The sequence below is a fragment of the Anser brachyrhynchus genome (genome assembly GCF_964034855.1).
Source record: "Anser brachyrhynchus genome assembly, chromosome: 2".
NCBI classification, from domain to species: Eukaryota; Metazoa; Chordata; class Aves; order Anseriformes; family Anatidae; genus Anser; species Anser brachyrhynchus.
In genome coordinates this window covers 125514553-125542518 of record NC_137695.1, presented here as the reverse complement: position 1 = coordinate 125542518, position 27966 = coordinate 125514553, and the positions used below count along the sequence as shown (strand labels likewise).

Below are 27966 nucleotides of genomic sequence, written 5' to 3'. Positions count from 1 at the left end.
AGTACGTACTGACTTTGATAGCATTCAGATCTCAATGCTTGTGTGACACAGTGCCCCTGTAGGCAGAAAACATCTGTCAAGTAGAGCTGGTAAAAACAAAAGTTTCTCTGGCTTTTTTGATTCAATTGGCCTTCAATAGAATAGAAATTTCTGTAAGAGTTTTCCACGTTTTCACTGACCCTAAAAAAAAAAGAAGCAGCATAGGTATTAGAAGCATATGTATCTTCTGGAAGTTAAATAAATTTACTTCCTTCTTATTATATATGGAAATAAATTAATTAGCTGAGTAGTTGTTGGCAAATAAGGATTTACCTCAGTTTTGACAAAAATCTGAAGAGGAAACTTTGCTCACCAGAAAACTGGATGACCTGTAGCTAATGCGCCGTTGACATGGGTTTGAGGGAAAGATTTCTGTTAGCAATGGTATAGGATACATTCCCATACCCTCAAATACAGTGGTCTTCTATAGGAAAAAACGTCCCCCAGTAAGTGCGGGGGGCATTTGGTAAAGTTGAAGTATGTCTTCTGGTTAAGATAAACCTGAGCAACCAACCTCTTATAAATTTTGGCATATTGGGTCAAAATAACCACCCTTTTAGGTTATGTCTATATTAGAAAGCAGTGTTCTATATACGTATGATGGGAGTGGATTGGCTGGCGCTGAGGACCAGTCACTCGCATGGTGTGAATTTGGCAGGGTTTTGCTCTGGACTGGCTGATCTGACCCCATATGGTTGGGGCACACTGCATGCACTCCAAGCGTGTCTCTCAGCTCGTGTTCAGTCCAGTTCATGCACCCCTCAGACTGGTCCACAGTGTGACCTGCACCCTGAGGCTGCTTTGCAGTGGGACCCATGTCTTGCTAAGTAGGAACACTCAGGTTCACTTCAGAAGTGCAGTTCTCATCTGAATTAAAAGCTTTATATAGCTTCTGTCCCTCTCCCAGCGCAAATGACTAAAGAATAAGGCATTTGAAGCACGGTGGCTGCTAAATTGTGTGCCTACGGTGAAGATTTCTTCCTAATCTCTACTGTTTATCATTGATAGAGAGATTGAAATCTCTGAAATGTCCTGGAGGAATATACGAAATTGCTGTATTTGTGATTAGTTTTTGGTTTTGGTTGTTGGGTTTTTTTTGGTAATTTGCCGGTATAATGGGTAATAGCTTCTGTCCAGAGTGATCCACGATTTCTTTCTTTGTACATTTTCTAAAAGCCTTACTCAGCCGCTGGCTCTCCTGTTTCAGAAGAATACTTTCCCATTGTAATCAGATTTTATTGCCTAAAAGTGAAGTCACTGCCTTAAAGCAACACAACCAAAGTGCCCGCTCTGTATCAGCAATGCATTTAAACTAGCAATTTTTTTCCCTTTCTTTGCTTTGTAGCCCAGACATGACAACTGTGGAAGCAAACTCAGATAACCAAAAACACTGCCCTTGACCATTTCTTTGTTGGGACTCGTGTGCTGAAGGATGTGGTCTTGGTAATTAACCAGATCACCTTAAGTCACTGTCCTCGGAGATTGGAAATGAACTGGCTGACTAAATAATGAAGTAGTTCAGGATCTTTCATACAATTTCTTTCGTTAGCTGAGGACTGAAGTGAATAATATGAAGTGAACGATGTTTGTCTTTCCGTTAAAAAGAAGACACTGGGGAAGCAAGATATTTACCTGCATGTACCTGAGCGACCCTTCTGAGGGGGCTTTGGAGAAACACCCCACTGGCCATGGCCCACGGTGGCAGGGAAAATGATGGCTGGGGGGATCCAAGCTGTCCCTTCAGGCCCAGGGCTGTAACCACACCGTGGTGTTCACCCGGCAGTCCTCACTGGGTCCTGCTGGTGGGGCAGTGAGGTGTCACCGCAAATAAGGGCACAAGGCAAGAATCAGCCCAATATATGGCAGCTATATATACACCTCACCCAACACAAAAATATCAAAGCATGAACTTCCAGTATTAGTTTTTTCCCTGAATTCATTTACAAAAGGCGTGTTTGTGTCCTTCCTTTATGGAAACCGAAGGATCGGTAACAAGAAATGAAAATTCTCCTATAATAAAACTAGTTAACATCTAGCTTTTGCTTCGGAAGTTACAAAAAATTGAGTCAAATTACCATGAGCGGGCTTAAGAAATATCAGGCATGTTCCAGCAGCCCCAGAGAGTGACTGAAGCTGGGCTGAAGATTTAAGAGAAGATACAAATTTGTCTGGGGCTGGCAGCCTCCCATGTAGTAAACTGAGCACAACTGTTCACAGCTTCTTGCTTGAGGGCTGAGGGGGGAAAACCTCCCATTACACACCACACATTATTTTCCACATTACTTCAGTTTTATGGTTTACTGAGAAAGAAAGCAAGCAAACAAATTCTGTGATGGCAATTCAAAGTGCTTCAGCATCTCAGCACCGTTCCTGGTGCAGCTGAAGCTGCAGGACAGAGTGGCTGGCTGGCTGCTGGTGCTGCAGATACGTCCTGCTAGGTCTGGGCTGGAAGAATGGTCCCAAATACAGAGCTCTGCGATGTTTGGATAAAAATAAACACCTTTTGACCCAGAGTAACATTCAGAGAATCTCGAAGCGTGGACATGGTCCTGGGCAACCTGCTCTGGGCGGCCCTGCTTGAGCATGGCGTTGGACCAGATGGCCTCCAAAGTCCCTGCCATCCTCCACCACTCTGGGATTCTGTGTATTTTATATTGTATATGCCTTACTGAAGCACATAAAGAGGTATTTGAGGAAATTAAAGTGCTCAAGATTTTCAGGAAATTTCCTGCTGTAGGCACCATGACTGAAACAGTTGCTGGTGGCACAAACTAGTCAGGGTAAGTAGGAGTAATGTGGATTTCTGCGGCTGCTACAGATATCTAAGGCTGCCCATCGCAGAGCAAAGCTGAACCATTTTAGTAGATCCATAACATGGTAGTCATTCATTTAATACTTATTTGTACATTCAGTCATTCACTATGTGTTTCTTAATGTTCAAGTCTGTACTCTTCAAGCTAAAATGCTAGCTCAGAGCTTTCTATTTGCAAAAACAAAAACATTTTTCACCACTTTTGTCTTTTTCCTTTCACATTTTTCAGCAGTTCCTTATTGTTATTCTGAAGATGCCTTAGCCTCTACTTGATATCACACTGCTGTGAATGTCTAATTTGCTGCCTCCTTGCATTATTTACTTTCACTGTGCACTGTCACCCATCTGAGTGGTGTTAAAAAACTTAGAAATCTACTATAAAATTATTTTTAAAAATTAATAATCATTAATTTTAATATCAATACTGATATCGGTGCTATTTACAATATTAGTAAGATTTAATAAGATCATCTTTGCTGTTTCTGTAAAAAGATAATAAAAAGCAGATGATCTAAGACCCTTCTGTAATTTATTTTCCTGTACAGCTTGTAAAGCTTTGAGCTTACCAGAAAAGGATTTAGAAAACACTATGTAGACTTTTCACCATTTTCACAAAATAAAAATGTAAGTGTGCTAGGTGAAGTAAATGTGAGCAATGATGAGGTCTAAAAGAAGGCTTTTCTTTTTTACTCTGGCAAATGGGCAGATCTGAACAGCTTTACTGCAACATTCACTACAAGCAGTTTATGCCTGTATTAACAGACCCTATAAAAGACGTAATTGCCATGTTAAGCACAACTATGTGGATCGGTTAGGAACAGGGTACAAAGTGGTTTGCATTAGCCCAACATTCATAGTATACCCTGCCATTGTTCCCTAATTTTGCCACAGCTTCTTTTATGAGAAGTCAGGAGAATGTTATTCCTTATTTCTTGCAGACTGCGTAAGTAGTGATGGCTCCCAGTCCCAGAGCCCTTTTCAGAAGGGGCTTTCAAACTAAAATTCAAAAAAAAAAAAAAAGGAAAAAAAAAAACACACTTAAAACACACTGAGGACACTCCTGTGATGTGGTAAACTCAGGTTTGAATCCTTCCACTATGATAAGACCAGGCACCTGAATGCCACCTGATTTTTTTCTGCTATTCTGGCTTACTGGGTCTTTCTATTGGGTTTTAAAAAGACAAGTTTTCATTTTTACTTCATGCAGGATGGGAAAGTTTCTGGAAACAGTGTGCTCAGTGATCCTTCTGGTATCATGGGACAACCTCTGTGTTCCAGCTTCATCGTGTAATCATGTATTACATTTAACACACCAGGATTAACACAATCAGGATTTATTTAACAGGGAAAAAAAAAAAAAAAGCTATCAGAACTGAAAATGTTGCTGTGAGGGCTATAGTCCAGAAAGATTTATTTGCCCATGCAAGGTAGATATATTTTAAATGAGTACCAATAATGGACTTAGGAATTGCAAGGCAATAAACATCCTGCAGTGAACATTCTGCACTAATATCTGCACATCACGGATGTCAGCAGACATGAAAACTCAAGACCAGATTCTGAGTTTATGCAAGGCAGTATAACTCCGGTGACTTAAATACAACAATGTACACTAGCACCAAAAAAAAAAAAAAAAGCTGGTCCCAAGTTTTTGTAAGATATCTTCTGAAACAATTTATTTTTTAAATATGCAATATAAATCTTTCTCCTTACAGTCACAAACACAAATTGCCAAGTTAAACATCAGCCTTACAACACAGCTATAATATATGGATTGCATTTATTCTGTGGTGCACCTATTCTTTGCATTTATTGCTATTTAACCTCACCTTGGTTTGGTAAATAACCTCACTAAGACCTGTCAATTGCCCATTAATCCTTATTTATTAATCCACATTTTTAAAATATACACTTTTCTTGTGCTAATGAGGAATAGGAATAAAAACCATTGTCAACTGATTCAAGAAAATGTATTAGAATGTGCAGAGTAGTTAGGTTAGCGTGAAGAGCTCAGAATAAAATACCCAGAGCAATCACATCCCTGGAGTCATAAGACAGGGTGTTTGGTTTCCTTGAAGGGACAAAAAAAGGCAATTAAACAGCCCTAAGGCAAAGCTGCGAGAGGAAGAGAATAGCTTAACTAGGTTGTGCTCTATACTGTATCAGTTCTTCTGCAAACATTTCTTTCATTGTGTAGGTAATGGAAATTGGACTTCCAGAGCATTATTCATATCTTTAGTAGTTTGAATAGTCTTGAGATGACTATTTCTCATTATGGACTATATAGGGTAGGGTGGCTTAGCGTGGTATGGCATGGACCTGGGCCTGTTGCAAGGACAGGTATTCAGAAGGTGCTACGCGGAGATACCTGCCTAATATTAATCTTTTACAAAATACACAACAACTGAGAACTCATTTTTGGGACTGGTCTATTCACGAAGTCATGCTGGTAGAAAGGGGCAACATTTTGTTAGATACATGCAAATGCCATCTCCATATATCTTTAGGTTATCACAATATAATAAAATTATTCTGTCTATTCACAGCACTGCTAGAATTTATGTGAGTTTTGAAATACCACTCAGGGAAGCCCTGCAGAATTGACCTAATTTTCAGTTGGACTGAAATTACAAAAGGCTACATAGGTACAGTTAAGCTAAGCATTATTATCTTAAACACAACCAGTCATCTTTTTTTGCTTAGGGAAATCTTATTGTGGCATCATTTAAGATCAGGATTTCAGCAAACTAAGAGGCACAGAAATTTCTGCAGGATTCCGAATTATCCAACCCAAGCAACTATTAATACAATAAAGAAGTAAATTCCAAGGTTTACCTCCATAATTATGCACCATATATCTACAGCACTCCCTTAAGTCAAAAGTGATTTTGTAGAGAACTGACACAGCATTAATCTAGTGGAGAAAAATGATTTCTCAAGCAGCTTACTAAGATGGCAAAATATAATTGCTTTAATGGCTGGTGCAGCTGCCTAACAGAAACTGTCTTTAGAGAATAAATAATTTCATTTCCACTAAAATATTTATTTCCCTCCCTAAGCCTTCAATTTGACTTTGCTTTTTGAATAGTCTTGTGCATTTGGTGTGCCTTTTCTGTTATTGTTGTTCAGTGCTATCATTTGCATTTTTCAGTGATAGCGTAGCAGGTCAGTCTTGTGTAAGATAGGACTGGTTTGTGCTATATGAAAAAAAAAAACAAAAGAATGAAAGAAAAAAAAGAAGAAGAAAAAAAATAGTTTTGGAAAATCTAGATCAAAGGAGAGCCAGATTGCATATATGCGTATCAAGACTAAGTTCAAAGATTTGGACCCATCAAATTATGCATAGCTATCTTGTTTGTATGTGTGGCTGTGTTATACTCTTCCTTTCCATTCGTTCCCTGCTGTTAAGTGAGACTGCAAACTTGCAAACCACTATAAACACATTTAAATTTAGCATCCTGAAATCTTTATCAAGGCACATAATTAAGCATGTGCAAGATCTGTGATGTATGTATTACAAAGTCGTTAGGACTTAAGACTGTCTTGTATGCCTACACAAGGCCTTTCATAAGAAAACACTAAATACTTCTTAAAGAAATGCTTCTTAAAGAAGAAGCTGCAGTCACATCATGAGCAGAACTCTCTGGGTTCTCCTTTCATTTTCTGGGAATCCTGGCCAGGAAGCCCCTCCTCTGTAATTCTTCCCCCCCTGCTCATCAGGTCTGGTTGTTTTTTTTTTTAAGTTTTCACTTTTGACGCTGTAAACCAAAATGCACTGGATACAGTTGAATGAAGCAACAAAATCTATGGCCCATTTTAACAAGTAAATGGCCAGTCCAAACACCGGTCATTGCAAAGTTGCATGGGTAGTCTGCCCTGAGAATCTTTGTGCGAGGATGGAACTTAAATTCATGACATAAAAATGCATGAGAATGATAACATGTAGTATCCTGATGGGACAGACAAGTGCAAAGACATTGGGAGGCTTTCACGGCCTTTATGAAGGGATCCCCATGCCCAGCAAAAGAAGCCCGGTTGGCTTCCAGATCCCAGCTTCTAAATACAGCTGACCTCAACTGAACACATTTTAACTGTAACTGGTTGAGTTTTTTACTGCTGTGATGTTAACAAATACCTCCTGATGTTCAGGTCCTACAAGCAATTGGGTATACAATTAACTAACATGTAATGTGGCACATATATTTACATGCAGGTCCTAGATTTGGTCCCACTGAAATAATAGCACATATTTTTGATCTTTATTCTTATCTACCTTTTTGGTGTCTTTTACAAAATATTGATACAAGTGCTGTAAGCAGCCAGCTAAGCAGCTGTAGGCACATGAGCAGTGGGTGAGGAGGGCAGCATCCTGATGGGGTGGCAGCATCGTCTCTGCAGAGGGGCCAGTGCCTCCCATTGTGCAGCTTTTCATCTAAATCCTGTGGTACGAGAAACAAATGTAAAAAGTACAGAAGAGTCTAAAAACTGTATTTTCAAACAAATAAAAGGCTCAGGCAATAACTTACAGGGCCTGAAACTAGCTTAAATATATCCAAAATGAAAAAGACTATATGCATCCATAAAGCTGTGTGCAGCAGCTGGATAAGCGTTTTCTGGTTTGTGTGCTAAGAATGTCCCACCATGGAGGGTTTCTGAACATTGCCTGTAAATACATCAGCACGCAAAAATGGTCCATCCACAGAAGAGGAAATGCCATGAGTCAAGAGGTTTCTCAAGCTACATCTAACTCCAAAATATGGTTCTGAACTCTACCAGTAACAAAAATAATAATAAAAATATCAGAGCTTTATCTGAAAATTATGAAAATCTGAACATTAGAAATATGTTATAACTAGTAAAATAACTTCCTACTGCAGACACAGGCATACTAAATTTGCTACCACAAATGACACAGGTAATTGGAATGATTTCAGTCAATGCAAGCTGGTTCAGTAAATAAACTGAAGCACACATAGTTGCCACACTTTCCAGTGTCTAATTATTTAAAGCTCTAAATTTTTGTGACATGGTTGAGTGCAACCAAAATTTTTCATGCAAATTACTTCTTTCACCTCCCACCTCACACATTTGGTTTTCACGTTCTTTGAACATATAATTAAACATTTTTATATTTACTTTTAAAATATATTTTTTGAATGTTATTTAAAGGAATCCCATTACACAATTAAACATCAAAAGGAGTTTCCAAGTATTTCCAAAATATTTTATACCACTGATGACACTAAAAGAAAAGCGAATTTGGTGAGATTTGTGATCCCCAACAATCTAGGTTGTTTTGGTGCACATACAGGCTCCCATTGGCAATGCACGCTCTGAACCCTTTCACAAATACTGATTCATCCCAATCTGGGTGTGCAAACCGCCCTTCCTGAGGGACTCTCCCCTTCCCCTTCGTCAGAGATGCTCCACTTGGGCACAGAGTTTTGCCATCTCAGCTCAGCCTCATCACGTCCCTCCAACAACAGGACTCATGTCCCTGTGGGGATGGTAACAGGGCTCCCTGTGAGACTCTCAGTCATCTGCTGTTTTAGGATTTAGCAGTTAACATCATGTGTAATTGCTCTTGGGCATAGTTCCTGAAGATTTACAATTTCTTATTCAAAATAGCATACTGAGTTAATGAACAATTCAGCATCCAAGTCTCTATTACCCTTTTCTGACACAGAGGAATAACTGATTGTCCTGTCCTGGAAAAAAAGTTTACTCCTTTTTTTTGTTTGGCCCAGCAAGAATAAAGAGGTAAGTCCCTTGAAATCAAAGGAATTACAGCAGCCTACTGCAGTAACAGAAGCAAAAAGAGAAGCAGACCCAGGCTTTTCATCAGTAAATTTGTTATATTCCCCAGCTTTGAAATTTATGGATCCTGTCTTCCTGCAAATTTGTGGAGATGCATGTCCTGTTTGCACTTTATCTGTACAGTGACATTAAATGTGTGCTTTGCATGAATTAAAAAACAAAGTCACTCTATGGAAGAAAATTAGGCAGTAAGGCATGATAGAGTAGTTTGGGAAAACTTAATATGCTACAGACATCTCAATGCAACAATATTTCACTCCATAACATTTTTTTTCACTCCATAAATATTTTCATCCATCTTGCTGCAACTTGCATAAATGAATAAATACATAGAAAACACTAATGATAAGTCTTAAATTTAAACTAAGCTCACCATCTTGACATTTACTCTTTAAAATATGTATGAGACAATTCCTCTGATGTCTTTTTTATACACTTACAAACTCACACTCTTACCAGCTACTTGTGTTTCTGTGCCAAGTACTGTGATGAGTACATGCAGACCTCCTTCTCCTAACTCTGAAAGCCTTTACACATTCATGGCAGCTTGCAGGATCAAGGTCTTAAATTGAACTCAAAAGCTTGTCAATCAGGAATAAGCGAATACTTCCAGGTTTTGTCCCATTCACCAATAGGAATTTCATAATGCTTTTATTTTTCATTCTCTGTGCCTTGAGTTATCACTATCCACAAAAATACAGAAAGAGTTTTTTTTTTACACCCAAATTATTTTCTCAAGTTATTTATTCAAAAAAAAAAAAAAAGAAAAAAAAAACAATACCACCTTCCCCTCATCCACCCTCTTCACCTCCTCCCCCCGAGGGGCACAGGGGAACGGGGAATGGGGGCTGCGGTCAGTCCCTGATGCTGCATCTCCACTGCTCCTTCACGGTCCCTCTCTGCCCCTGCTCCCCATGGGGTCCCTCCCACGGGATGCCGTCCTGCCGGAACTGAGCCTGCGGGGGCTGCCCACAGGCAGCAGCTCCTCAACAACTGCTCCCACATGGCTCCGTACCACGGGGTCCATCCCCCAGGAGCAAACTGCTCCAGCACGGGTCCCTGAAGAGTAGCAGCTCCCACCACATCCACCCGCTCCACCGGGGGCTCCTCCACGGGCTGCAGCGTGGAGATCTGCTCCGTGTGGGACCCATGGGCTGCAGGGGGACAGCCTGCTCCACCAGGGGCCTCTCCACAGGCCACAGGGGAACTGCTGCTGCCTGCCTGGAGCACCTCCTGCCCTCCTGCTGCACTCACCTGGGGGGCTGCAGGGCAGGTTCTCACTGCTAGGTCTCCCGGTTGCTGTTGCGCAGCAGTTTTAGGGGTTTTGTTTGTTTGTTTGTTTTCTTAAATCTGCTGTCACAGAGGCACAGACAACACCACATACTGGCTTGGCTCTGGCCAGCGGCAGGTCTGTTTGGAGCTGGCTGAAACTGGCCCTTATCTAACATGGGGCACCTTCTGGACTCTTCTCACAGAGGCCACCCCTGCAACCCCCAGCTACCAAAACCTTGCTACATAAAACCAATACAGAGCTACTAGGGTATCTAAAGACGTGTGGGGCCTTTGCCTCGAAGACACCGCTCTAGCTAGTCCAGCAAAACAAAATCTGAGAAGAAAAATGTTTGCTGTCTTCAAATGCTGAGAATCAAATAGCAGAAGAGGAAAAAAATGTTTAATCTGAATAAAGCTTTAGTACAGGAATTAAATAGTATAAACTGGCCATTTTAGCTGGAAATTAGAGGGTTTCTAACCATCAAAGAGAGGTTGTCCAACACGTTCCCTGTAGAAGAAGCAGAAGAGCACTGTACTTCTACAGCAGCGCTTGGTCAAACCAACCTGGATGTCTGCAACAGCCAAGGGCTGGCTGCAATGGCCCAGGAGTTTAGTCTTATACTGGTATTTAAACTAGAATAAGAATCTGTCAACTGTAGCATCTATTAATAAGTTGACAGGAGGGCAAAATGTCATGTTGCTCTCCAGATGCCACTCCGCCTGGAAACGCACAGTCTGAGAGGAGGCCAGAAGGCTCCAGGGAGAGCTGCGGGAAGCCTTCCCCGACAGCTCCACAGGGCAGCGTGCCGTCAGCTGGGGGGAGAGAGTGATCTGTTTTCTGCAAAGACTAGGAAAAAAAATGTGGGGACTGCTTAGCACATTCTCTTAATGGAGCTGATTAGGAGATAGAGTCTTTTTCGGAGTTCAAACTCCCCTGGTTGCTTTTTTTATGCTATGGATCTTTCTAACGTTTGTATGTTGGTACAAAGAGACACTGTTATCAGGCACACAGTCCATCTGAAGGACTGTGTATCTGGAAAAGTTGAAAAGTCAAGTAACGTGTCCCTAGGAAAGAGTAGGATTTTAGCAAGGTGGAATTTTAAATATCACAACACTGCAAGTTTGTCTCAAGAGTAGACTGTGTTCTCTTTTTAATTCTTATATTTAACTCTCACACCTAAGACATTTTTAATTTTGTTAATAAAGTAATTAAATTGTTTTTCAAGGTAGGAAGCAAATATATGCATTGTTCTTTACAGATCTAGGACCAAGGAAGGGTGATCTATTTCTCAGGTTTCTAAAACTGCTGGAAGCTCTATAGAAAAAAAAAAATCAGTTTCTGTGGAAGAGTTAACTATTTCAACAGGAGCCCTGTATAGCATCATACTTTTTTTTCCAGCTCTCTCAAAAGATAAGGTTTAGATTTTTATGAATCTGCACATTCAAATGAAGAAAATTTTGTTGGTAATTTTTGTGACAAGCCTCACTGTCTCTGTAGTTTGAGTCCTTGGCATTTTTTCCCTACTGTTGCCTTTACTGAGCTTTGTAGTTGTCTATCACCATTTTGTGTTGGAAGCCCATCAGGGAATATACACGTTAGAATTGTTTGTAGTGGAATTAAAAACATAAAAGCCCTGGCTGCAGTTGGCAGAACTGTGCAGTTATTTTGTCCATGTGGCTGGGTTCTGAGCTTGGTGTTATCCTCCTCAGTGAATCCATCTGAACAGTTCACACACTGCAGTCTCATTCATTTCAGTAATAATTACCAGTCTAAATCTTAGGTAGCTTTTTTATTCATAACCATAATGCTATGGAACAGTTTTATGAACTCCAAATGCATAATTTGTTCTTAAAATAGTTTACAGAATCAAGTGATTAGAAAATCCCATCTGGGTGGATTTCTTATGATCTGTTACCTATTTAGGTCTCCAGTTTTGCTGTTCAGGGGTATTTGCTATGCAGAGATCCCTCCTCAATGGTCAAGAAAGTGAGAATTTCAGAAGTTTGAGAATCTGTTCCCTCATGCCATTTTTCTGCCTGCTGAGGGAAATGTTATCTGAAAGGTGCTTACAGGCACTTAGGTAATCTCAGCAGTATTTATTATTTGAGCAGATATTTTATTGGGAATGCATATCAGCATAATTTGCATTAAGAGGTGAAACATTTGAATCAAGCTCTGGTTTTTTTGTTTGGTTGGTTGGTTGGTTTTGTGGATTTTGTGTATTTGAACTTGGTTATGATAAAATGTTGCAATAATAGCTTGCTATTCCAGTGGGAAAGTTGCAGATTGACACATCACAGAGGCCTTTGGAAATTTGCAGCGTCTGCCAGCCTGTCACCCAAAGAGATTGTGACAAACATGATGCCAAATTACAAATGTGGTACAGTTGTGTTTAACCCAAACACACGAAGACAGACAAGAAACTATTTTTTCCCAGGCCATCAATGTATCCTGCACTGTGTTGTAAACACCTTCCCCAAGTAACAGTGGTCAAAGCTTTGCAAAGAATTACATGAAACCACATCAAATAGCACCAAATCTCTTGAAGTTCAACAAAGTCTAACTTCTGGGAGTAATAACCCCACACATCAGTGCAGGCTGGGGGCTGATCAGAAAGCAGGTGTGTAGGGTATAATTTGTGGGTGCTGGTGGACAAATCAGCAGTGCACCTGTGCAGTGATCAAGGCTTATGATGGCCTGGGCTCATTAGCAAGAGCATTGCTCAGGTTAAAGGGAGTGGCTCTTGGCTCTTCTGAGGCCACCTCTGGAGTTGCAGAGGCGTAAGCAGAGAGCCACCAAGATGATGAGGGGGCAGACATACAATACACCACAGAGACTAAAAGAAAGTTTTCTTCTATTTGGAGACTCTAAAGAGAAGGCTCCTATTGCTGTCTTCAACTACCTGATGGGAGATTGTAGGGAAGATGGAGCCAGGCTCACGTTGGAGGCACACAGCAAAAGGATGATGGGCAGCAGGTGCAGGTTGCAAAATGGGAAATCCCGATTAGGTACTTGGGTAACACACAATGGGATACCAAATATGAAAACATCACCTGGAGACACTGTGGGATCCCTGTGCTTGAGGAAATTCTCAATTTGACCAGACAGTGTCCCAAGTAACATGAGCTTTGAAGGTAGCCCTGCTTTAAGTAGAGGGTTAGATTTTCGGTTATCCCATCAATCAAAATTATTTTATCATTCTGTGACATTACTTCTCTATAGTTGGGAATTATTTTGTATTGAATTCATTAAAAATAAGGAGAGAAACAGAGTACTACAAAAGACCTGTTGGTCATAAGATTTGTTCCTTGTTATTACAGGAAACTACGTACTAAATCTAGGAGGATTTCTGGGCATCCCATAGAGATTCAGATAAAGAAAATATGTGAATTTAAGTTAAATGCACGTCTCATGAAAATAAAAATAACAATTTCTTTCTTTCTGTGAGAAATGATTCAATTTCACAGGTAATCTAGAGGGAGTATTGGGTACATTTGGAGCCCAACAAGGTAACCATGTCTGTAATATCATATAAAGCTAAGAGTATGTAGAAATTCCAGATTTGCATACAGATGCAGCAAATCTGGGACCAATGGAGAAAAAGTAATTAGGGCTGAGTTGTTTATTTGAGAGGAGACAGAGAAAGCAAAGTACAAGTATGGTGGAAGTGAGGGTGAAGAGATGGGAAAAGGGATAAAAACAGACACAGCTGATGTAATCAGGTCTGTCCAAGGGCACCTGTTGGGTAGCCCCATTTCAATTGCCATAACCTAATCATGACAGTAAACTAGATTTGTCTAGCCATGCCACACAAGCCAAACATACCTCTGCAGTCAGGATGAAAAGGGGTGTTGGGGAAGCTTTCCTTCTTTGGGCAGGACAGCACCCAGACGGACAGATGGTGCATCCTGGTACTGCAATAACAGGGCCCATGCCAGGCTTGACAGGATCACTGTCTACTCATAACGTCCTTACAAAGCACAGGGAAACTCACTGGAGAAATATGTAGAGAAATATTAGTTACAGCCAAAGTTTATTTCAATAATCTCTGATACTGGACCAAAGATGGGGCTTTTTCAAAAAGTAACTGTGCTTGATATGTCATTGGAAAGATTACATCCAAGCTAACAATCATCATCTGTTTCATGCAAACATGTTATATAATGCATGCTTCAAGCAGTGAATTCAAACGAGTATACAACGTGTTTCATTTATGCAGACTACTGCAGCCTCTTCCTTGGTCAAAATGGGCATCTCCCAAGTTTTTGCATATCTTAATCCTGCACAGTTAGTAACATATCTCCCTGTAATCTGATTTCTTACTTTGATCTGTTTTTCTTAAGAGTTTGTTTGTCTTGCTACTTATTTTATTTTCTGCCCTGAGTAACTATCTTCTTTCTCTCTTGTATTTGCATAAGACTGAATGACATTTGGTGATGTAAGATGGTATCCATTACCATACACATACTTTTTTTTTCTGAGAATGAAGCAACTGATTCCCACTTTCTGTATTTGAACTGATGGCCCTATATGCAGAGTTCGCAAGTCATTGGAGGCCAACTTTGCTTGAAAAAGCATTGTTCCTGGTTGGAACTTAAACTGAAGACATTCACCTTTCTAGACCATGTGTCTCTGGAATGAAGCTGCTTAAGGGAAGAGTGGTAGTAGTATTGTGCTGGTTTAGTCCCACAGGTAAAGTTGGGTTACTTACTTGGGTAGAGTAAGAAACCCTTTTTGTACACCGCCCGCCCCCCCCCCAAATAAATAAATAAATCAAACTCAAATGGACATGCCTGAGAGTTAGCAGGAAACCTGCATACAAATTCAATTTTCAGAGAAATCATCTATTCTATATTGATAAATATCATGCAATAAAATATTTTGCCTCCTCGGCATTTCTGCCTACATTACCCAAGCAAAATCATTTTCATTCAAAATTATAGATAAGCTAGCTCTTCTTTATACCAGGAAAAATGTCAGTTTTCCTACCTTAATATCTAAAAGGCAGAAACTATACTTAATGCTATATAGAAAATATAAATGGTGCTCTCTTCTGTTTGGATCAGCATCTGCTCCAATAAAGAAAACTATCCAGGAGGGTTTGGGAAGATTCATTAAGTTCTCTTTCCAGATATTCCTATCAGGTCCCAGGAAGGACCCCAACCTTATTAAAGTGATTTTTGTAACAGTACTGAATCCCTGGTTGAAAGTCTCTATCCCATTAACTAACAGATAAAGAAAAGTTTGAATATTTTGTAAAATTTTGACTAGCAGAAGAATTTAGCAGAAAAAAGAGATGAAGCAATTCTCATTCATCACTCATGATAGTTGATGGCATATTGGGAGTTGACTAGAGGCTTTCATGGTGTAGCTTCTCAGATACATCTTTCTGTGTGGATCTGCTCCCAAGACCCAATGAATCAGTTAAGTGCAGCAGCTAAAGCAATTTGTTCTCAAGAACTATAATATTTCTTCTACGATTAGCAGTAGAGGAAAGAGATGCTTGTAAGTAGGGATTTATTTTCTTTTAGTTTTTTTCTATAGGTATTTGATTTATAACATGTCGTTCCTCAAACTGTGTTTAAAATATTTGTAAAGCCTTTGTAAACATACTTTTATTGAATTCCATGGGAAATGAGAGAGCTGATGAAGGTTCACATTAATCAGGAAAATAAAACAATAAGAAGGATTTTCGTGATGGAAATGAAGAATTTACATAAACACAATTTGTCATGTGACTTTATCAGGAAAGCTTCATGTGAGAGAACTACTAATTCCATCAGTATAGTTGTGTATGTGCTCTGAAATGGTTTCATTGAATCCATCTGCTCTGTTCATAGATAAGCAAAACTATGAAGTAAATGAAAAGAGCCAAAGAAATAAACCAATAATGCATAGTCCCCAGCAGTGGTAGAAAATATATCCCGTCTTGCTATTTGTATAGAATTTTTAAAAATAGACTTTAACAAAAAGTTTAGAGACAGCATGAAACAGCAGAGTGCTGATATGGGTCTGCAGGCAAGACGATATGAGACAACCTTTCCTAAATGTATACACTATTACTTGCTCCTTTCTCCTCAACAGCTAGACATGAGTGAGGGTAGGAGACCTCACCAGGGATGGTTCTGAATGTTTGTGGTGCAGCTGCTGTTTGTTGACCACATTAGTCCAGGTACTGGGACTTGACCTGGTAGATTTTGGTGCTGACTTAAATACTGGGTAGGCTGTTAGATCTCTACCTTAAATTCATTGGGTAGCGCTTAATGTAATCATTTGATTTTTTAGCATGAAATGTAGCTAGAAGCTGTAAAGCTATAAAAAATAACCCCGGAACTATGTTCTTTGATTGGTGGATGTCAGGAGTAAAGTGGGATCTGATATTTGTGCTTTTTTGAGCCTTGAATCTGTTACCCACCAGCTGGCTAGCCTACAGAGATGGGTGTTAGCAGATAGCCTTCCAGAGTCTAGTGTCTTCCTGCAGCTTTCATAAATAAACAATGAAACTGCCTCGTCATACTGGCTTAACCATCTTTTCATAAAATACTAACAGTACCAGGTATGATAAACTGCTTTCTTTGTGCTCTCTAGGATCAGGCCCAGCCAGAGCCTGAGGCATTTCCCAATGATGTGTCAAGTGATCAATCTGTCACAGCACCAATATTTTCCCCTTTAAGCCAGGTCTTTCATCACATGAGAAATGACAGATTTGCTGAGCTAATCCAAGACAGTTTAGAGTGACATGTATTAATTCAGGACCATACCTAAATGATATCAGTTTCTTCCAAATTCCATTACCAACGCGTAACACATGCTTAGTTACTTATTTCATTAAAATCTGTTCTGTATACATGGGCTATCCCAACCCTTCCAGAAACTTCCAATGAATCTTTATTAGTTACTTCACCTTCACATGTCCTGGGCAATCATTGCTTCTTTTTACTAATTTCCTTCTTAACAGTAATTTAATACCCGTAGAGAAATGAGTAATGGGAAAGAATATTATTGTTGTATGTGTTATAAATTAAGAGCATCTATTTTTCTTGAACAGATACAGTAGTTGCGTGCTGTAAGGGGCCTACTCCTTTCTGAGTAAGTTCCTGTAAAGGAGGTTCAATTTGGCTCAGAAACACAGTAATTTCCCCTAAAATTTTAGAGCTGCCAAATTATAACAAGGATCCTTCCAGAAATCTTCCTTTTTAGGCACAGAATTTGCCAACTAAGGTCAGCAGCACCCAAGAAGAGTGGACCGAGGTCCACTTCTCCGGATACATCAGTATTATTGCAGACACATCCTGGAGTTCAACTGGGCAAAAACCTTTAAGCCTATGAAGTCTTTGCAAGACTTAAGAGTTTCAGGGCTTGTGACTCATCTGCAGGGAAAGCTCATCAGGGTTGAGAATCAAAACTGAAGAGCTCAGACAGAAAGAAGGATCAGAAGCTAACCAGTGGGAGCAAATGGTGATTAGAAAGAAAAGACAAAAGAATTACGGTGATTGGATAAAAAGGACTACCAGAAAGGGCCAGAGTAAGCCATTCCAGAATTCAGTGTTTAGTAATAGTGAACCCAAGAACCAGTGCATTTTTCTGAACCACTTACTGACAATACTTAATGTTTACCTGTAAATGACTTAAGAATTCTTGCAACAAAAAGGGTCCTACAAGGTCTTCAGCCACAGTACACCAAAGGAAAGATCTGGTGCCTGCTTCCTGAGAAATGGAAGCAGCCTGTGAGCCTTCCTAAGACAGGGAGGTAGGTGAAGGCACACTCGCTATTGTTGCTTCTAGTTTGGCAAGTACCTTCTGAGCAGACTCAGAAGTATCAGGAAGGTAAGAGAATTCACAGTATATTTTAGGGACAAGCTTCTTCTCAATGTCAAGGGAAATTCTACAGCATAAAATTCCCAAATAATGAGGAAATTGGAGTTACAAAAAAAAAAAAAAAAGTTAAGGGAATTCTGGCTAGGGGACAGAACTGAATAAATAAAGATGCACATGACTTCCATTGGCTCTTGGAAGAGAAGTACTGAATATCAAAAGTCTGAAGTCAAAGCCTTAAAAGGTAGGAAAATGCCAGGATTAGCATTGGCCATGCAAATTTATTTCAGACCTCTTGTGTATGGCTTGATGTTCTTTTAGCTACATGATCATACCCTGTATTTTCTGTGTTCTCCAGCCTCCCCAAGCTCCATGAGATGAATGGTAGTTATTGTATGGAGCTATTCACTTCCTATTTGCCTGTTAGCAAATTTACGTTCATTGAGATCTGCTAAAGAAAATGCATAAAATGAGCTGCTATTATCTAGAACTTTCTAAGCATGTATGAATAGCTATTTATGTGACAAATTTTTATGAAAGCTTTAATGGTTAAAGCAAAGGGTATGTCCTTGATATGAAAGCCTCTTGTCTTCTTAAGTCCTCTCTCTTTAAGGCATGAGACCACCACCACCTTCAGAGCCTTTCAAACCTACAAAAGTGATGTATCTTTCCCAATCTTACCCTCAAAAACATATCTTATGTTTCTGAAAGAAGAATATTGTTTTGATTTGAGGCAGACTTTCTGTATTGAAGATTGCTTGAATGGTTGTTAGAAGCAATGAATAAAAGTAATTACACAGAAATGGAGGGGAGAGCTAACCCTTTTCTCTGTAAAGGGCAAATCACTTCTATGGAAGTGCATAATCCAGGGAGAAGGTTTAGAAGCATAGTTCCAGTTCGGCTGGCATTTTGCTGCTGCTGAGATAGAGCAGAAGTATGGTAGCTATCTCAACCTATTTACTGCTGCATTGTGCTGCTGTGAGGACCCTTAAAGTGCCAATTCAATGTTCTGTTATTGGCAGTGATAAAGTCATACGAGTTGTTCCTGAGAGTGAGAGGGAAACGCAGATCCTGAAGGCTGCATTTAACAGGCTTAAGGTGAGTTTGATTATTTTCATTCTTCTTTTTCTGAACTTTGTTGAAAACTGTAGTGAGTTAAATGTCTTTCATTTGTCATTTTACTCCAAGCTGTTTAATACTCTGGAAAACAGCCTTTGCCCATTAAATTCCTAATTTCCCAATAAAATGGCATAGGAATTAGATTCATCAGGCCTGACAATTTTAACAGGAAACATTTACTGCCTTAAAATAATAAAGGTGCCACACTTGCATATTTGCTCCTTTTGCTCTCTCACTTCTTGCCAGCATACACAATTGCATGCTTCATTATCCAGCTGATTATTTTACTTAAAACACTGAGTTAATTCAAGATATGAACACAAACAGGAAAAGGAAAAAGTAGGTGGCTTTAGTCTGAGAATCTCAAGAGACAAATGAGAGTGTCCATAAGACTCACTGGCAAGCCAAACACTTTTTTCCCTAGCATTTTCCAACAGATATAAATGAAACTTAATGGAGCAAGATCCTACCTGGTGCCACGGTAGCAGCGCAGCACAAGAGCTCTCTGCAGTGCTCTGCTTTGCTGACAGAGCTACCAAAGGCACAGGCACTCTTTCCACAGCAGTCTGGCCCATTATCAGAGGAGAAAGGAGACCACCCGCAAGCACAGCACCAGACCCCTGCAACAGCACAGCAAGGATTGCTTCATGCACAAGCGCTGAGCTTAGGCACCAGGGGAGGCACAAACCTCGTTAATGGTCTTCAAAACGCAGACTAACCAAAGCAAAGCCAGGGAAGTAGCAATCTGATCACTATGCTGAGCTTGTTCCAGGTGCTGAACTCAGGTCCCAGGCTCTGCTATTCACCTGTGTTGGCTCATGCTCTGCCTCAAGGGCAACGATTGACTTTTTCCTGTACCTATGAAGGTAAAGAAGTTTGATGTGCAGCTTCACGGGCAGCACAGACAGAAAAAAACTGAGTAATTTGGCACAGTGAACTCAAGCCTACATTTGTGTCTCGCTGACAAGAGCTGTGTGGACGCAGCCAATGGAACACTTTGGTAAATTTGGCAGTGCTGGGATGTACAGTTTTGTGTCACACCAGCAGTACCGAAGTGCTGGGAGCATGCACAAACCTCTGTGCTGCTCACTGCCTTCAACTTCCAGCAAACTATTCAGCAGTCTGCAATCAATCTCTCAGTCTCTCTTTCTGAAGCCTCATGTAAATGATCGTGTTCTCACTGAGGCAAAGAATGAAGGTGCGTGTAATTTTATACTCCAATAGTTAACATCTAGGATACAAGCAAATCAAATCTGTCTGCATACCAAATCAAACAAAATGAAGATAGCAGAGCTTTTACATCTTCACTGAGAAGCATTCCATCTGTCGGTTATAATGAAGCTTTCTTGCTACTGTTCTTTAAGAAAGTGAGCAGATCTACCTTAGGTCACCCACCCCAGGAGAAGGCTCACTGCTGAGTGCTCCAGCAGGCAAGGCATGATGCCTCACTAGCTTTAAGCAGGTAGGTTGATGCACTCTCCATCACCTGTACATTTCTTACTGCCATGTTCACTTAGTTCCCCACTCAGGATGCTAACTTTTGTGAATGCTACTCTCAAGACATTCACGTTACATGATAAATCTCACATTTTACTGCAAAAACACAACTTTGTTTCTCCCAATGTTCAGCAGAGGGTATGTTTCAATCCTATGTCTTATAGAGCTTTGCACTGTAATGACCAAGTTTCTTAAAGAATATTGTCTTACATTTATTTCTGCAGTGCTTACTAATGTCTCAGGGATACTTTGGTCCTAACCCTCAACTGCGAATGTTACAGTAATACCCCAAAAAGAATAATCATTTCACTCACAATTAGGAAAAAAGTCTAACCATAAACCCAAAAAATACATGTGGAAGCTGTTTTTTTCATTAATTTCTTTCCCATGGATGCTGGAACGCGAAGAGGGAGAACATATGTTTTTTCCTTTCTCCTCATATTGCAAACCCTGCAAAGCAAAAGGGTTACTCACCTTCCTGCAACTGTTTCTCATTACAGAGCTCCCTTAGGCTCCCAGAAAGAGATTCCTTCACCCAATTCCATCAAAGTGGGAGCAGCAGAAACTTGAATAAATAATTGCATGCTATAACTTTGAGAACGGGATAATAAAATTTTGGCAAAGTGCATCGGAATCTGCCTAGTTAATTAGAAAGTGATTGATTTCATTGAGGTAGTGAGCTGAAGGGAAGACTCAAAAAAAGAGAGTATTGACGCCCAGTCTTATGAAAAGAGGCTGGGTTTGGCTGCTTTTCAGGTCTTAGGGCTGTCCCATCTGCAGCTGCTTTGCTTCTCATCTACATGGGGTCAGAAAGAGACACCAGAGGTGCTAACAAATAATGGATATGTTTAACGTTAACTTATTATTACCTTCCACCCCCAGAAAAACAATCTGAGGTTATCTCCTCATAAAGTAATAGATAAATGGCACTTGTTATAAGTGCCAAGTATTCACAGTACCAGCAGGAGTTATTAGTGACTGCAAGTTATCAGTGCCTCTGAAGAATCATGTATGTGGAGTTGTGCAGCATCTCAAATCTCCATAGGACTCTCCCCTATCCTTCTCCTGACTCCCAGATTTCCAGAGTTGGAAACTGAACTGACGGTGGATTTACCTTCCATGTTTTAAACATGAGCCTTGAAGCACGATCCTGATAATGTGCTTAGAAGAAAATAAAGACAGTGAAACACATACACACACACACATACAAAAATCACCAATAGTGCAAAATAAGCTGCAAACAAAGCACTGACATAGTCCTAACACAGTCTGCCTGACTAACAACCGAGGGATGAACAGGAGGAGTCATGGCAGATATATGAATTGCTCTAATTACAGGGTACTGGGCTTTGGATTTTTACATTTTAGAGTCTGGAAACCAGAACAAGTTTAAGACCCAACTCCTTTGAATGTATTTTGGTTTGAGCAGTAAATTAATACCAACCTATCATGTTACTGACATGCTCTGTGTGAATCCTTTCAAGACATAACAGATTTGTACCTAAATAATGATCAAATCGAAACAATTCCTCTTTTTTCTTTGTAAGAGAAAGTATTTGAGGAATAACTGCAAGTATTTGGTTTATTGAAGGATATTAATGTTTTACTTAAAGCAATTTAAAAATTTAACTGAACCTGAATTATGATATGGACTGATAGTATTCTCCCCCACTGACAGGATTAAAAGAAAAGAGAAGACAGTGAAAATAAAAGTTACACCACTTTCATTATTCTCATTGAGAAGGATTCCTGCACTTGGGTTTAAATTTAGACAAATGTTTCTGTACCCTGGCAAGCTGGTCTATTAGAGGCGAGGTATTTTTCAAAGGTGCCAAAAAAGTTAAACTCTATAGTAATGTCAGGGTTAGTCTCCACATTCTTGTTCCTGAATTTCTTTGCATACAACAAACTATCTATCTCCTGATCAGCACTAAGTCATGACAGACAGAAGAACAGCTCACTTAGAACTACAGTGTTAATCAGTGATAGAGCTGGGACCTGGACGTCCAATCCTCCAAAATCCTAGGATAGCACTGTGACTGTAAGACCACACTACCCAGAGTTATATCCCTAACTTCTGATCTTCACAGAAGGGTGTTACTGACCACATGAAAAAGCAGAAGCAGCATGCCCTGAGTGCAACATGCTCCATAAGCGCTGATGACCACGCTGCTGCAGCTACTGTTGGGTTGCTCTTTTCTTTTGTCTGGCAAGGGAAAGAGGAGACAACGCCTCCTTCCCCAGGCTTGCTCCTTGCTGTGTCTTGTGGAGGGAGTTTGATTATAGACTCGTGGTGTTCTGTGCTTACTCAGCCATTTCCCTCTGCCTTTAAAATCTACATTTATAAGGCATAGTCACTTAACATTTGTCTCTGGCATGTCTTTCATAACCTAAAGAATTAAAAGGAAAACTCATCTCTGTCCAGTTCACATGAGCATATCCTCCTGAAGGACTTAATCATGAAGTCACTGAAAAGTACTCTGATTATCCTACGACAAAGCAGTGTATTTTGGTGTCAGGCAGACAATAAATCAAATGCAAAGCTACCTACTCCTTCTTATAGCCCGCTGACTTGGGCAAAGTGAAAACAATCATGAAGAAAATAAACAGGCATTTACAAGAGTGATTAATGTATCACTTCACTCATTTTGTTTTATCTGCCTGTTAACAACTGTCCTTACCACTGATATTTCCTGAGCAGATTTTGTCATATGAAGTCTGCTTTAGCTTCTTTCTTTCTGTGGCCTGCTAAGATACAGAGACCTCCTCTACTTCTGGGGATTCTCTATTTCTTAATAATATAAAGTGTGCCCACTGTTGACAGACTTGCTTAAGAAAAACCCATACCAGATAACATTTTAGAAATGTAGGAGAGCACGGGGAAAGTATTGATTTGTTATCTTCTAGAAGGATTTATCTATCCAACAGAAACTATGTGTTGTTTGCCTCACATGGTTTGGGGAAAAGAAAGAAACACCAGGGAAGTGAGGAAGGAAGTGGGGAAAGCGCTGCCTTCTGCCATGCTGCATCCAGTGCTGTCGAAGTCAGCAGGCTGCAAGGTCCATCACTTTGGGAAGAGGCTCAGGCACAAAAGGAGTACTTCCTTCAATGTGCATTTATAGCAACCTGCGCTGAGACTTCCTTGGAGAATGATCTTGGAGTTGGCCGTGTGTCTTAATGTGTTTGAAGTATCTTAAAATATGCCCCCACTAATTAACTTGGGCAGCAGTGACAGTCTAGCCACAGTGTCAGTGACAAAGCTCGCAAAAGAAGTTGGAAGAATACTCGAAGACTTCAGTCCACATGAAAACCTGATCTCAAACAGGACTGCTCTGCCACCAATACTTGAACTATAAGGCTAACTCATACACGTTTACAGATGGTATAGCCCCTCTAGACTTTTTAAACTTAGCATCTGGAGCTCCTTAGGATGGATATTTGCCTCTTTAAAAAAAAAAATAAATCCATATAATGCTTACTATAATAAATCCCTTAAACTTGCCTGGAGTGTATAGGCTCTGCTACAGTAAAAATGCCATTGTCTATACTGAGTGAATAATGGATAATGAATGTTTCATTCCACACATTTAACTTTTGGTTCATGAATTGCCCAAAGGCAAATCACATTAGTCATAATCACTTGCTGAGTAATTTCCACAAATTAGTTTTGGTCTGTAGCTCCATTGCCCACAGTGCTTTGTTATTAATCATTATTATAAATTGATGCCTTCATTGGCCAGTTCAATTAACTTGTAGGTGACAAAACATTGCTTTTTTTCCCCAATAGGATGATCACAACTTGTAGACCTGAACTGCCATTAAAAGCAGTCAGCCTTAGGGCAGAAAATTTGTCTGCTGTGAGTCCTGCAAAGTTCCTTAAACTTGCTTGCATTCAACAAATAAACTCATCCACAGTAACCAAGCAAAAAGGCAGGCCAGATGTACTGAGTCAGGCTGGCCACCAGCAGCTTGCAAAGCAGCAGGAGGTGGCTGTGCCCCAGCCAGGCACGGCCGGGTCCCCCGCGCCCCCCTGCAGCCCCCAGCTGGGGCCACAGCACCGCCACCCCTCCAGAGCAGGCTCTCAGAAAGCTCTTAGGCCTCATGCACTGCCGCATCTGCAGCCGCTTCTTAAGGCAGTACATGTCTGAGGTCAAAAGAAATGAAGCAGGTGGGGAGACCCCTGCTCTCTTTTGAGGCAAAAGGTCCCGGTTCCTGGTTGTCACTCAGTAATAAGGCAGCGGCAGCTGGGAGCCACTGCTTTGCACAAGGGCAAGATGCCATCAGTCAGCAGTAATTCTTGTCTCTGGCCTGCTCCTGTGTCAAGCTTCTTTCAATTTCTCTGGGGAAGAAAAATAAGAGCCTGGTAACTCTGTTTCCCAGCACCAGCAACACCCCACACCCTTGAACACCTTTTGCACAGTCCCTCGGCCAGAGACCGCTGGAGCAGATACGGCAGTGAGTATGGCAGGGGTAAACGGCGGTGGAGCTCCTCCTCCAACTTTCATGGCAAGAACATTGCAAAGCTGAAGACCGGTTTGTGTATGGTTGTGACAGACTAAAATGCAGCAAATTCTTTAACAATTCAAGTGCATACTCGTGGAGTTCTTTATCTTTCTAGTTGCTGATCAGTCTCACGGTTTCTTTATTGATCTCTGCTCTGAAGCATTCATAGGTGCTGATCTAAAATCCTAGGTGCTCTGTTGCAGCCCTTTTCTCCTATAAATATTTTCTCTTTTTATAGATATGAAACAAAATTTTATTCCTGAACCAGAAATACTTTTTTCAGGTTCATTCTTTTCACACCAATCATTTGTAAATTGTTACAGTAATCAATAAATAAAAAGAAATACTCATGACAAGAGTACCACAGTGACCTGAGTATTACAGAACTGCCCACTTTGTGTCCCTCAGGGCTCCTCTTGTCCATCCATTGTCTCTCTGTCCCACACCCCTCTCCAGCGGTTGACTATTGTCGTTTGTTCTTCCTTGCTTAGGAGACAACTTGAGAAGCCTGTTGCTAATTTATGAGCCCTTTCATGGCTTTAATTCTGTTGGACTTGACTGACAGAAACAAATGTCACATTCCAAAATGCTTTGCAAAGAAACTGGGATTTGCTCAGGTTCTCAGACCCTGCAGATTTCATTTATCTGCTCAGGAATTTTCCTTTGTAAGCATAATTTTTGAAGCTCCACTTCATTTAAGCCTTGACTGATAACTTCTACTCCATCGGTGGTCTACAAGCACTTTTTATCATATATGCCTGCCTGGAATCAGGGTTGTTTGTATAGGTAGCAAAGAAGCTACTGCTCTGTGAACATTGCTGGCATAATAGAGTCAGACCACTCATTCTTCAGTAGTTTTTACAAAAGAAATTCCTGGGCACAGCCAGGCAGTTTGACTTTGGGAGGAGCCAGTCTAGCAGGCCTTGAAGCCACAGCTCCATTGCCTTTTGATTGTTTTCTAGCCTCTACAGCAGCTGCTTATCCATTGTAATCCCTGAATTGATCCTGTCATTGCAGTTCAGGGAATCAGAAAATATCTTATAGGGCAAAAGGATCAGTTGGCTATAAATCTGATAGTTTACAGCTCCAAAGGCAAACGCTGAAAAAGGCTTTAGAGAACAAAAGTCCATCTGAAAATGCAGGAAGAAAGCCTGACAGCCTAAATAGAGCTATTCCTACTTTGCAGAAGGACAGAATTAGCTCAGTAGCCAGGGCTGTGTGCGTTTTACTTTGGACATATTACAAGCATCTTATATCTATATAGCCAGATGCTTTAGTTATCAGTCCAAATTTTATTCTAACTCATACAATGGTCAGATATGGGCAGAGAATTTCAGATACAGAGAGAATGTCAGATAACAGAAGAGGTTAAACATCAGTATTTCAGAACAAGTGTCTAGAAAACTACTTTCCAGGCTCAGAAGGAAAATATTGTTACAGGAAAGCGTTAGTAGAAGATTCACAATAAAACAGAAGATCCCAGATATAAAGAGTGTGTTGTTCTCATAAGATGCAGCAAGCCTAGACTTTCTGAGATGGGAGAAATCTTCTTCCTCTCTAACAGGTGAGGAAGCCTGAGTCCAAGTTCAACAAAGTCATCAGCACAACTCACATCACTTCAGCAGGAGCAGGATCAGACCCAGACTCCATTTCTCATGCAGTACAGCAACAACTACAAATTAACCAAGCCAAAAATAGTTTAATAAGAAATGAAATAGAGTTTAGGTTGCTTTATTTGTTTATTTTTGTGAGTCTGCTAAAGACTGCTTCACATCTTTCAAATCTACTTAGCCCGGTAGCATCTGTACTTGTAAGAATGGATATTCAATTACCACATAATTGTGTCTTCAGTCCTTGCTCAGTGGCTCTCTTGAGGAACAACCAACAAGTTCTTTTCTGCAGTGTAGAGTCGTGGGTAAAATTATATCAGTGTAAATGGAGTAGCCATATCATTACCGTGTTGTAGTTTCACAAAGATCTGCAAAACTCAAAACCTCAAGCTGTGCATTGTTCCCAGTCTATTACTGCCAGTATTATGACTGCTGCAATCCAGTGAATCAATCCCAATTTATTGGCACAATTATTCTTTCCAGCCTCACTCAAAGCAAATAAATACTGAAAAGTTAGAGCCAATTAAATGTCTAGTGTGCTAAATCAGAAACTTATATTACTTTGCACCAGCAACTAGGACTAACTTGTAAATCCTTTTAGAAAGCACAGGGAATCTCATGCTCACTCGTGGTCGGACCATTTGCTGCACTTAAAGGGAAGCTGAAGGAGATTTGCAGCCAGAACTGGCAGTTAAGTTCATCAATTGGCAGGAGTAAGTGAGGATGAAATCATTCCTGATCCTGAAAATATTTGCAGTGGTGAACACATTACAGAGGAGTAGTTGTACTTTTTCCAGGTGAGCTACAACACAGCTATAATTATCTACCCACGTCAGAGTCCATGGGAGTCATTCTTCTTTCCTTCCTTCTTTGCAAATGTACCAAAAGAAGTTTAAAATGTCATTCTGTTGCATACTACATGTGTTCATGCGAGGGGTGTTTGTGTATGTATACGTGTGACTATATCTTAAGTGTTATATGATGAAGCTTTGATAGTCAAACTTCTGACAACATTTGTGAGTCTAGAGCAGTTTCCACTTCTATTCTCTATATTCTAGTATCATATTTCTAACTGAAAACATGTCTAATGAGTTTCAGCACTGTTTAGAGTGTTTATACATCTGTACATGAGCATACAGACGTAAATGCAAAACCCGTACATCCTGACAGAGCACACAACATGTTGTTAGAGCCATGAGCAAAGAGCATTACTGTTTGCATTACTGGCTGCAAGCTCCCTTTTACAAGAGGCTCAGAAATGCCAAGCCATTTCAGCTGATGGCGTCATAACAATAATTATATCCTGAACTTTACAGCTGACAACATTTCTCAAAGGAATCAGAAACTAGAGTCCATGTTCATAGTGATGTTAAGGGCAAGGCCAGCTTTCACACATGCATTGCTGTATACAACTCAATAAATACAAAATAATGTACAGATATTAAAAAAAAATAATAATAATAGAAGTGTAACAAAATTAC

The 27966-nt window shown here is 40.2% G+C and overlaps 1 protein-coding gene across 2 annotated transcripts in view; it reads left to right on the top strand.

The window, feature by feature from the left end:
• Positions 1-27966, top strand: part of CPA6 (carboxypeptidase A6) — an 84647-nt gene that overhangs the window by 19470 nt on the left and 37211 nt on the right. For both annotated transcript variants that reach the window (XM_080580860.1, XM_080580859.1), the window contains exon 2: positions 18779-18854. In XM_080580860.1, coding sequence (XP_080436986.1) covers positions 18779-18854 — 76 coding nt within the window. The remainder of the gene's footprint in view (positions 1-18778; positions 18855-27966) is intronic.